This window comes from Cariama cristata, unplaced genomic scaffold, assembly GCF_000690535.1.
Source record: "Cariama cristata isolate BGI_N322 unplaced genomic scaffold, ASM69053v1 scaffold16027, whole genome shotgun sequence".
NCBI classification, from domain to species: Eukaryota; Metazoa; Chordata; class Aves; order Cariamiformes; family Cariamidae; genus Cariama; species Cariama cristata.
In genome coordinates, this window is record NW_009625077.1 from 25000 (window position 1) to 37206 (window position 12207).

The 12207-nt window shown below is 45.1% G+C and overlaps 1 protein-coding gene across 1 annotated transcript; it reads left to right on the forward strand.

Moving 5' to 3' along the window:
• Positions 1-489: 489 nt before the first annotated feature.
• Positions 490-10884, forward strand: LOC104164214 (rho guanine nucleotide exchange factor 5-like). The gene is made up of 13 exons (XM_009703476.1): positions 490-506; positions 879-943; positions 1249-1511; positions 2427-2587; positions 3501-3653; positions 5019-5148; positions 6037-6111; positions 8024-8113; positions 8446-8600; positions 9280-9438; positions 9856-9926; positions 10251-10355; positions 10632-10884. The coding sequence occupies exons 2-13, from the start codon at positions 901-903 to the stop codon at positions 10784-10786; spliced, it is 1560 nt and encodes a 519-aa protein (XP_009701778.1). The 5' UTR covers positions 490-506; positions 879-900; the 3' UTR covers positions 10787-10884.
• The last annotated feature ends 1323 nt before the right edge of the window (positions 10885-12207 follow it).

The window sequence follows — 12207 nt, forward strand, 5'->3', positions numbered from 1 at the left end:
GTTTTTTGCGGCTCAATATCCACAAAAGAAAGTCTAAGACTTTCAGACACAACTAGTGATTTTTGAGTCCATTGATCCTCCGATGCCTGGCCCAGGTTGCTGAAAGGGGAAAGGCAGTGTCTTCGCTTGGGCAACTGGAGAGGGAGGCTCTTAGAGTTACTGTCGTTGCTGAAAGTGTCAGCCTTTTTCTTTGTATGAAAAGCAAATGTGGCTAAGTAATGGGTGTAAAGTATAAGTAAAGTCAAGGATTATTTAAACCAGAATGTTTCTGACCCAGAAATAAAGGTCAGGAGGGCACGTGTACTTCAACCCAAGACCACCACTTAGGTGGGGTACAGGTAAGTGGTATCTGTGTGTCATTTGGATTGTAGCTTGAGTCTAAAAATGGACTTGTGTGTTTACTTTCTACTTGTCCTATATGCAGAAATTCCTTCTGGTCCTTCGGAGGAAGAAGCTCACAAGGCACACAGGGAACCACCAGTCAGTTCTGAAACAGTTATATTGCGGTAAGTCTCTCAGAGGTCCTGTAGAATTTGTCCCCATCCCTGTGTAGCACAGACACCTGATGCTCTCCCTTGTTCCTGAGGGACCAAAGATGATGATAAGAAGTAGAAATGTATAATAAAATGACTTAGGCCTGTATTTCAGTCTGTGCCCTCTGGGAGAGGACCCCATTGCAGCAGAAGTATTTCGGTCCCTTTAGGACAGTGTTTCCATTAAGCCAAACTTCATTCTTTGTTAAGTAAAGCATGTGGAGCTTGAGATGTTGGAAAGAGAGGTCCTTGCTGTGACAGATCTATTACTAAGATTTGGATAAGCCATCGCTGGCACTGGGCTCTTCATTTACTCTTTATTTCCAAATCCTTATTCCCTGACAGAGAGAAGAAACCTGCAGATGCAATGGAGAACTTCAAACGCCGGCACTCCAAACTGATCAACTCCTGTAAGTACCGTCTGCCCCAAGTGCTGCGGCAGACCCCTCTCCTCCATCTTCTGTCACCCTTGCAGCGAGCCCAAAGGAGAGAGGCTCCTGCCACATGGTAGCAAGGAGGGAGCATTAGAGAGCGATGTTCAGTGGAGGCAGCGAAAGCAGAGTCCTGTGGTACACTGAGGCATATAGATCCAGGTGCATGTGGTCTGATGTATTTGGTTATCCTAATCTGAGACAGTAACAGAGTTTTCTCCAGATTGAAGCAAAGGGCAAGTAGCTGCTATAGAAAGTATAAATGTATATGCCTCTCTTCACAGCAAGATTGCTGTATCAGGAGTACAGTGATGTGGTTCTGAACAAGGCCATTCAAAGCCAGAAGAGAGTGGATTCTTTCGCGGAGGATATAGAGTCGAGTTTCCCAAGCTCCCCAAGGCTACGGAGGAAAGTGCTGTCTCCTCAGGACTCGTATTTGCAACGTCTGTCAGTCTCATCTAATGCGTCCCTCTGGCAGGACATCCCCATGATACGGGGCAGCAGAATGCTACTCAACATGTCCCGTGATGAGCAGAAGCTGCAAGAGGTAATGGACAGGTGTAACAAGGTAGATGGGTCATCTGTAGTCAAAAAAGAGTCCCCAGAAGGGTGGTTAAAAGTGGAGAGCAACAATTCTGATGTGGGAACGCAGAGGTCACCTCTACCTGTGTAAGCAGTATGGGGAATGTGGTACCAGTGCTGGTGAAGTAGTATGGTGCTGAAGTTCAGAGTGGTAGAGAGAAGGAGCACTGAAGGATGGACTCTGGACCATATCAGTAACTTTATGAAAACCCACATGGGGAAATTGGAATGAGATAAAACAAGGAATTTTGAGGATGTTCAGTGCAAAAGAGAGTATTAAAGTAGAAGACTTCCAGCATTCTCCCACACGTGAGCTTATGAGAGATGCTAATAAAATCACAGTGAATTGTAGTTCCTGTGGTAGAGTGTGAGTTTACCAAATTGACCTGTGTGAGCTGCAGGGCTGAGAGGAAACAGGAAGACGTATGGTTTCAGCAAAGTGCTACACAGAAAAACTGGGTGAGGAAAATGAGAGGAACTGAGAAGTGGATGGGAGGTCCCAGAGAAAGAGGCAAAACCAACAGCATGGGAAACGTGATGAAAGAGGAAGACATGGGTGATGCGGATGCTGGAAAATTTATGGGAGCATGTAAAACAGAGAACCTAGTGAAAGTGGAGTTGAGGGGGAACAGAAAGTAAAATGAGAGCAGGTAGCTATTTTTCTTTTAAGTCATACCACAAATCTGACTTCTACAGAAAGACAGACTATATATAATGGCATGCTTGCCTGTCATTCCTAAAACCTCTCTTCTCTAATTACATACTCACTTACATCATGTACTGGGAGGTTTCCTTGCTTTGCCCCTGTCTTCTCTCTGTAAGATTCCTCACAGACTCGCGTATTCTACTGATGCTGTGCTCTGTTATTTCATCTCTCAAGGCCAAGTTTGAGTTAATAATGTCTGAGGCTTCATACCTGCGCAGTTTAAATGTGGCAGTGGATCATTTCCAGCGATCGGCAGAGCTCCAGGCAATGCTCACCAATCAAGAGCGTCAGTGGCTTTTCTCTCGTCTTCATGATGTACGCGACGTCAGCGCTAGGTGAGCTTATGGTCCTTTGCTTCCAGGACTAACACCCTTTGTGAAGCACAGGTGCAGCCCATCATTTCCATCAGTAACCTCTCTCAGTCCTGTTCTGCGTGTTCACTGATCTTCGAGGTAGATACACACACGGAGCACTCTGTGATTGCATACCAACTCTGCCCTGAAAGGGACATTCACCTTTTTAGGTGACAGGGCAATGTACATCTTGGTGCTAAGTCCCAGATATTAAGGCGCAATTGTGCCCAGAGCTCATTGCAGGAGATCAAGGTGTTTAAAATGCTACTGTAGCCATGCGCTGTTGGCTTTGACTACAACTAAACTTGACTAACTAGACCTTAGCCCAAACCAAATGCAGCTCCTGCCAAATACAAGACAAAAGAAGCAGCTGCATGCACCCTGACCAAAAAAAAGAAAATATTTAAGGGAGGGGAGGGGGGAAGTAAGTTACAGCCATCACTTGACAGAACCTAATGTGAATCAATTGAGCATAAGTCATAAAATGTAGACATGACCCCACATGCAAGGAATCCTGTATGTTGTAGGATTCTGTTCTGCTTTTCTCCTGCACGGCTTGCTGTGTATATCACTAAGCTAGTAAGGTTTGCTGCTACCTTTTCCATTTCTACTAGTGGGATTATTCTGGTGATGTCTTAATTTTGAGCTGTTTCCTGACCGTGCCTTTAGAAGTATGACCTCTCAAGAACAGAAGTCTTCTGCCTCTGCTGCTTCTTTGCTGATATCTAGCCCCAAATTGTCATTGTACAGCCATTATGCTCTCTCTAGAAGTAAAGAGCTGTCTTGCGCTTATATGTGGGCTGTCAGGATTTTAGAGGACGGAGGCTGTTCCTGCTTTACTAAATGACACTGATATTTCCCTCTCCTTTTATGGCACCGCAACTGCCTGCTGCAGTTTCCTCTTTGACTTGGAGGAGAAATTTGAGGAGGACATGTTCACGTTCCATGTGTGCGATGTGGCTCTGAAGCATGCCCCTGAGTTCCGCAGGGTATATCTACCCTATGTAACAAACCAGACATATCAGGAGCAAACCTTCCAGCGGTTACTGTAAGTTTTCTCATTTGTTGTGCCCTTCTCCCCCATTACTTCCTTACTACACCTCGAATAGTCACTCTTTCAAACGATGGGGAATGCTGCAGGTGCAGGTTGTTGGCCAGTGCTCTCACTACCTCCCCAGAAGAACAGGCAGGAACCTTCTTCAATTCAAGCAGGACAGAGCTGCTGCAGGCTTCTCTCCCATAGCATTGGAAAGGGAAAGGATAATTAATATCTGATTCTATTGCAGGCTATTCTCTCTGTCTGCCCTCTACTGAAGAGAGCAAAAGTGACTGTCCTGGACAATGGTTTTCAGTCTGTGGTTTTCAGATTACCAAGAACCAGAAAGTGACAATTTCAAGTGAAACTTCCAACCGCAACCATTCTGTGATTCTGTAATTGAGAAAAATATGGCTGTTGTCGGTAAGCTTAAACTGGCTATCCAGGAGTCTTTAAAATGGACTGAAAATCCTGGGGCCAGAGAACACCGTCAGTCTCTCTTGCTCTAGGTGGTGGAGTGGCACATCTCTTGCCCTCCTCTTCTGTACCCAGTGGCACAACCAAGCATTAATCAGGCATTGGCCCAGTCCTGAGCAAGGTTTCCTTGCGGCTTCTGCACTGCTTCCCTTTGTACCAACCCAATTCCAGTGAAGCTACAGCAGTTCCAGGAGAAGACGCTGTACCGAACAGGCTATTCAGGCACTGTCTCTGGGTGCTGCTGACTGGGAGAGATCTAGTCTCGCAATTGATTCCCTTCAGGCAAAGCTCAGTTCCACACAGAAGGGACCTCCAGGATATTGTCTAGGGCAATGTCTACTGGGCTTACAACCTTCTTCCCCATCTGTTCAAGGATATGAGATTGGCTGTTTTGGTGGCTGGTGCCACGCTCGTACCATTAGCCTTTTATCAACAAGGAAAACTGGATGGCAGTGGCTGTGTCTAAGAGGGTGAGAGACACATTGCGGGGAGGGCAGCTCCTCTCAGGATTAGCAATAGAGGGGGAAGCCTCTGTTTCCAGACTCTAAACACAGCCCCTGGAGCTGGACCATTCTGTGTAAGGAAAGAATACAAACCACCACTGTCTCTGTGAAAGGTGCCCTGCTGATAGAGGGGAATTGAAATGTAGGTGTTACTTCTGGCTTTTATTCCAGAGGGCTGTGGCAGAAAGAGGAAAGAGAGAATAACAGTTGTACTGCTGTCCTATAGCCAGTAGAAACCCTTACTTGCTCTTCATCAGCAGAGTGGTGCAGTTTCATGACATCTCTTGCCCCAGGGACAAAACCTGACTGTTGGGAGTACTCCACTGAAATCTGATGCTAGGAAGGCTGTTTATTTGGTCTGATGTCTGGATGTCTTCTTTCTCTACCACTCCCACAGAAATGGAAATGCGGGGTTCCAACAAGTCCTGGAGAGACTGGAAAGTGATCCAGTATGCCAGCGCCTCTCACTTAAATCCTTCCTCATCCTCCCTTTTCAGCGCATCACTCGACTCAAACTCCTCCTACAGGTAACTGTGTTGATTCTCTCCTTTTCTATAGTTTCTCTCAAGCTGACCCTTCTTCAAGTCTGAAAGTCGTATAAATATGAACTACCTCCAAGGACTGCATACAGCCCTTCATGTTGCATCTGTGACAAGTTTGGCAAGGTGCTCTAAAGCCGCTCTGTTGCATAGATTGTGAATATGCCTTTGCATAAACAAACCCATTTGTCATCGTAGAAATGCCTACCGTGCGTTAGACCAGCACTGTGAGTTGGATACGACAGCCTGTGTGAGGCAATGCAGTTTGTATACCAGTTAGCACTTTGTTGCAACACTACTTCAGTTCACTCCATAAATTATTTATTGGAGCACTTCTCAGAACATGTTGATTTATGTTATTGTGAACTTTTTTGACTTCCTGCTAGGAAAACAAAGCAAGAGTTCCTTGGCTGGCCTCTGGAAGGCAGCCTGTCTCTACTCTTTGCCTGGAACGTTGACTAATAGGAGCCTTCCAGACAGGGAACCAGCAAGTCCCTAATGAATTAACTTTAAGCTCTTTCCATGAAATAATTCTTTTTTATTATTTGAGCTTTTTTTTTAACAGGAGAAAAGGAGTATCAGGCAAAGAATGATTCTGTGTGTAAGGCTGTTTGCGCTTGGATTAGTGGTTGCTTCCTCTGCCATGTAACTTGGATGTGATAGTTAATACAATCTAGATTTTCAGGGACACCGTGTTCAACGCACCTTATCGGTGACATTCTGTGCGTCAAATTTCTGGCCTTGTTATTTCCACATCTCTTCACCTACCACCGCTTTAGTTTCCCTTGAGGCTGGCATCTTGGTGTCTCCTTGTTTCTCCTACCCCTCCCAAATACATATGTCCAGCTTTCCCTGTTTGCATCTTTTCTCACGCAGAATATCCTGAAGAGAACTCGGCCTGGGTCTGAGGAGGAAGTGCAAGCAACGCAGGCCTACGATGCACTTGAAAAGGTAAGGTCGTCAACCTGTTCTGCAGCCCTGTGGAAAGGGATCTGGGGATTTTGGTTGACGGTACTTGCAATATGAGTCAACAATGTGCCCTGGCAGCCAAAAGGGCCAATGGTATCCTGAGGTGCATTAAGCACAGTATAGCTAACTGGTGGAAAAAAGTGATTGTTCTGCTATACTCGGCATTGGTGTGGCCTCACCTCGAGCACTGTGTGCGGTTTTGGGCTCCACAGTATAAGGAGGATGTAACAATATGAGAATGTGTCCAAAGGAAGGCAACAAAGGTGGTGAAATGACTAGAGGGCAAGACTTAGAGGAGTGGCTGAGGATACTAGGTTTGTTCAGCTTAGAGGAGACCGAGGGATGACCTCATTGCTGTCTACAGCTTCCTCATGAGGGGGAATGGAGAGGGAGGTGCCAATCTCTTCTCTCTGGACGCAAGGGAATGGCTTAAAGCTGTGTCGGGGAAAGTTCAGATTGGATATTAGGAAAAAGCTCTTCACTGAGAGAGTGGTCGAGCACTTGGAACAGGCTCCCCAGGAGCCAAGCCTGACAGTGTTCAAGATGTGTTTGGACAACACTCTTAGATATATGGTTTAACTTCGAGTTTGCCCTGTGTGGAGTCAGGAGTTGGACTCGGTAGTCCTCGTGGGTCCCTTCCAGCTCAGGACGTTCTATGATTCTCCATAGCCATGTTGCATCACACAGCTGCGGGCCACCGAAGTGGCCCAGTCCTTTCATCGATCCTCGCCCTTGTCTTGAGGGATCCTTGTCATTGACCCTCAGGAGTGACAAATGAGTGGGTTCACGTGACTCTCCTGCATGTGCAGTGGTAGCTGTGAGCAGAAAACACTAAAGCAGGAGACAGCTGGGATGCAACTGAACTTGCACCAATGATACCAAACTACTTTTTCCCGACAAAAACTTTCCAGTGTCCTAACCACCCTTCCCCCTTTGTGTTCCTCACCTTTGTCTCTAATTAGTGATCAACTCCCACTCTACCCCCTGCAAGAAATTCTTGCTTTAAAAAAAAAAAAAAAACCAAAAAACCAACAAAAAGCATGGCAAGACATTACTGTATTGCATCCCTTCCTCTATCCTGTTTATTACAGAGATAAGATTTAAAGTCTTCTGGCACAACTTACCTAAATTTGTACAGCAGCATAAGGTAGACTTGTTCCTAGCTAGCTCCTGTTCTGTCTAGTGATGATTTGACTTGCTTGGAGTATCACTCCCTTCCTTATAATCTCTCCTTTATTCTCCACCACAAACCTAAAGACGAGTTCAATGTGTTGCCTACCTCCATAAAGCTTTTAGGACTGCATCTGCATGCTACACAACTCCCAAAGCGCTGCAGTCCAAGGTGGGTGGGCAAGATGTCATACATGGAAATCCTTAGACTCCAGCTGTGTTCAAGCCAGCGTTGTGGCTTGACACTGTGATGCAGCTGCCCTGTATCACCTCAGGTGGCTGCATAGGCAGCTTACAGGCTGAAGTACCTTTGTTTCATGATGTCCTGTCCTCACAGGTACTGGCAACAAGCTCTGGGTTGTGGAAAATGGGGGCTGATGTTTATTTAATCAGCCTCCTGTGTTTACAGTGCAGCATCTGGTAAGAGCTGCTTCCTAACGACCAGCGATTCAGCCTTTGTCACTGGAGAGGGATGTCTCTAGTATTCCCCCCAGTATCTCAAAGTTAAAACAGTACTTATCACAGATACTTCATCTAACAAATACTTTCCTTAAGAAAGAAGGATGATCATTGTAGGTATGGAGAAGTTTAGTACGCTCGCCTGGAAAAAAACTTTTTTGCAGGAAGATGCCTAAGGAATTGTCACTTACACTGACTCTTGAGGGGCTCCTGGCAGTTCTGCTCCCACCTCACCACCTCACTGATGGTCTGTTTTCTTCTGCAGCTTATCAAGGATTGCAATGAAAATGTCCAGCGCATGAAGAGCACTGAAGAGCTGATCTACCTCAGCCAGAAGATTGAATTTGAGTGCAAGGTGAGCTTATCCACTCCCTGGGCCTTGCTCTAGCCTAATGTATTTTCTGTCTTTTCTCACAGTCACTTGCTCTTACTTTTTGTTCTCCTCTCCAGTATACACAGAACTGTTGAACTAGAATGTCATACGCAGGTCAGCTCTTCATCAGTGCTTCCCTTGCCCCATCGTTCGTGTTAGCCTTCAGCTGAAGGTGCCTACCCTGACTTACACCTGTCCAGCTGGAGAGGTGAAAGCACACTTCCTCTAGAGAAAGGCAAAAATGCAAATCCAAAACTCATAGGTACTGATTTCCTTGCACACACTTGACATAAGTGTTTATTTCTGTCTTGCAGATATTCCCACTCATCTCACAGTCGAGGCGACTTGTGAAGTGTGGTGAGTTGACGGCACTGGACTTCAACACCCTGAGTCCAAAATGGAAAGTCACCACCCGTCCCATCTACCTACATCTTTTCAATGACTGTCTGCTCCTGTCTCGGCCGAAGGAGTGAGTGCTTCAACACAATTCTTGGTGCCCCTTCTAAAATACCTGTCTCTTTCTGGGTCTGTGCTTTGGTGAAAGAGTCCTTTCCCTCTGCCTGCCAGAGAGTGGCAGCATTTGTCAACTCACTCTCCTAACCCCACGTTATGTGAGTATCACGCAAGTATGTGGAATCTGATAGTCCCAACTCTTAATTAAAACATATGATAATATAACAAGATATCTTCTGGTCCCTAGTGCAACACTTCTGTTCTGCCTTTTCAGCTCTATAATGTGAAACACTTTAGTAATAGCCATTTATTCTAGTTTTACTTGGTAAATAATTTCTTCTAAAGGACAGTATGAAGATTAGTGCATGTGCAAATCACTGGGTTGTCAAGAAACAAGGAGAGTTGTTGGTTGGTTGTTTGGGGTTTTGGGGGGGTGGTTTTGTTTTTAAGCTGTAAGCTACGAAATAAAATTCTGACAGGACAGAGCTTAGTATTTCTAACCTTTTCATTAAGTCCCCTCTGTCTTCTCTGGCCTTCTGAGACTTCTAGCAAGAACAAAGCTTAGGGTGCCTGAAGCAGATGAAGACTCATTAAAAGCTTTGTGCTTTCCTGTTTTCCAAACAACATGGACTCCCTTTGTAACCCTCATCACCTTAAAACTCACAGCTTGTTTTGTTCCTCCTCTTTATCTGCAGGGGTGGACGTTTTGTTGTGTTTGATCACGCTGCTTTCTCAGATGTGCGTGGGGAGAAGTGTGAGATGAAACTACATGGAACAAACAAAAATGTTTTCCGTCTCTTTCTACTTCAGAATTACCAGGGAAAAATGGAGTTTTTGTTTCGTACAGAGACACAGTAAGAGCTCAAGGTTACCCTCAGTATATCCCGTTACTGTAGCCAGACAACTCCTAGGAGCCTGATGGTTGTCCCTTGGCTACCCAAATGCTGAAATATCAAATGCAGCTGCTGAGCAGAGGACTTGAAAAACATCCTTTTGCCGTAACAAGCCCCTAATGAACCACCCTGCTCGTCTCTCATCATAGCTGCTCATACAATACTACCACGTTATGTCATATCATCAGCCTCCAAAAATGGGAGGTTTTGCCTTTTCCCATCCCCTTTCTCCACTTCCGCTTTCTCTGCTTCCCCTAAGCACCCTGTCCCTGACTCCTCCTCCCATGAGCGAACCTGTACAAACCACCCCCCCATTCCAGTCATCAGGCTGCTATCCCTCACACTGAATCCTGACACCTACCTGGTGATGTTTTCCAGCAGTGAGAAGCTGAGGTGGATCTCTGCTTTGGCTCCTCCGCGAGGAGAACTGGACCTCCTGGAATGCCCTGGTGAGACTGCTCTGCCTCTACTACAATGGGGGTGGGCTGGCTCAGAGGAGTTAGAGTCACTGGGAGGTGGGACATCCCAGAATGATTCCAAGGCAGAACACTTGCCTTTTGGTAAATAACGAAGATACTCATGGGCTTTCCCTCACTGTCAGGTCTGCCCATTATTTTTACTCCTCGTATTAGGTAGAAGACCTGTAGCCTCCCTTCCAGTTCTCCGCTCTTTAGTGTTTGGGCAGTCCCCTATCCCCCACCTCCTCTGGGGCTGATGTACACACGTTTACTCTTGCTTTCTAGTGTACCATAACGATCTTTCCTCCCCTTTAGATGCACCACAGGTTCAATGCATAAAGACTTACAAGGCTCGGGAAAATGATGAGCTGGCTTTGGAGAAAGCAGATATCATCATGGTTATGCAGTACAGCAATGATGGTGAGCAGAATGAACAACGGCTATCTTAAATTACGGGTAGGAAGTTACTCTAGTAGTGTAAAGCTTTAACGACAGAATCGGGCTTCAGAAGGAGCCTCTCATTCCTGATTGTTGGATTGAGAGGATGAAGAGACTCTTCATTAAGACACTTTATTTGGAAGCTGAAAGGGGATCTTTTTGCTTTGATATTAGCGCCTTGTTGGAGGGGGCTTTTTGGGAAGAACGAAAAACTGTGTGACTCTTTTGCCTCATGTTGTGCTTTTCTCTGCATTGCAGGATGGATGGAAGGAGTAAAACTTTCAGACCGAGAGAGAGGCTGGTTCCCCTCAGAACACGTGGAACTCATCTCCAGCAAACATGCACGGCAGAAGAACCTGAAGGAGGAACAACGTGTGAAGAATGCCAAGCAGCAGGTCTTCTGCAAGAAATAAGACTCTCTTTGGACCTGTACAGTCTCCCTGCCATGGGGAAACCATCTTTTTTTTCTGTTGTGCCTCAGAAGAAACGCCTCTGCGAAGAGCATAATACAGCACTTTGACAGAACCAGGCGCTTTTTGCCAAAGAAAGCGGGAACTCAATCAGGAAAAATCATTCGCTTCCTCTGCACCATCAGGACTACGGCAGCAGGAGGGGGGAAAATGTTGCATGTATTGCTTGCTTTGTGGTAGCAGGGAGGGACTTTAATCGGATGGAGGTCTGGGATCTGGACTTCTGAAAATATATACCTGGTTTTGCCACCGTCAAGTTGCAGGACCTTGGGCAAGTCACTTCAGAATTCTGCCTCAGTTTTCCCATCTGTGAAATGGGGGTAAACTTACCTACCTCACTGGATGTTGTGAGGCTAAATTCACTAGTATTAGCATGCTAAGAGCTTTGAATTCCTGAGAGGGAAGGTGCTAAGTGCAAAGCACAGTAGAGTTGAGGAGAGTTTTCCGTTTGAATATCCTCTTGGTATCTTGATGGTATTGATCTCCATAGTGTAATTTCCGTTTAGATAAATTTATCTATTTGATCGTGCAAGTCTACTGGTTTTTAGACAGGCAAATATTTCATTGTACCTAAATTTAACTCGGTCTCAGCATACTGTTAAGAGTCCTTGACAGCATTAGAAAATCCACTGGAGTTAAGCGAAGTTTTCAGAAGCCACTGTGATGACTTCCCCCACCTTAAGAGGTAACAAGCTGAAGAATCTGTTTCACAAAGGTCACCTCTCTTCTGAACAAGTGTCCCAGTAAGCCATCTAAAATGACTTTTTTTTTTTTTTTTTACTCTGCCTCCCACTCAAAGTAGAACAGTGACTTTTCACAAAGATTTTTATTACGTGTTGGTACGTGTCCTGTATAAAATAACCACGACTAGGCATATGCAATGAAGTGGCACTTTCCTGCTGCTCTTAATCTGATAGCTGATGTGGTATTGCATGCACCATTTGCACACTTACAGAAAACACTGAGATATTTAGCCACTGTAGATAAAGTCAAAATATGTACCGGGGACTTTGTTCTTTTTTAGAACTCTCTGGTTTTAAGTCCAGTTTACATGCAAGTCCTGCTTTTGTGCAGAACCTGTCTATTTGAGGATATGCCTTCAACTGTAAAATACTGTTTCTGTGTTAAAGTGTTTGCGTTCAGTTCAGTCAATGCAAGATCAAGTATAAGAATCAATACACCAAAGAAAGCAACGTGTAGCCTTCTTGCATTTAATATATTTGAAGAATTAGTCATCTTTATATCTCCAGCTTTCTGTCTCTGTAATGTTCTGCCTTTAATTCCCATTTATGTTGTATCTAGTATAGCTTATTACAGCCTATTTATATCAACAATTTTAGCTGGATTAAAAAAAAAAAGTTGCT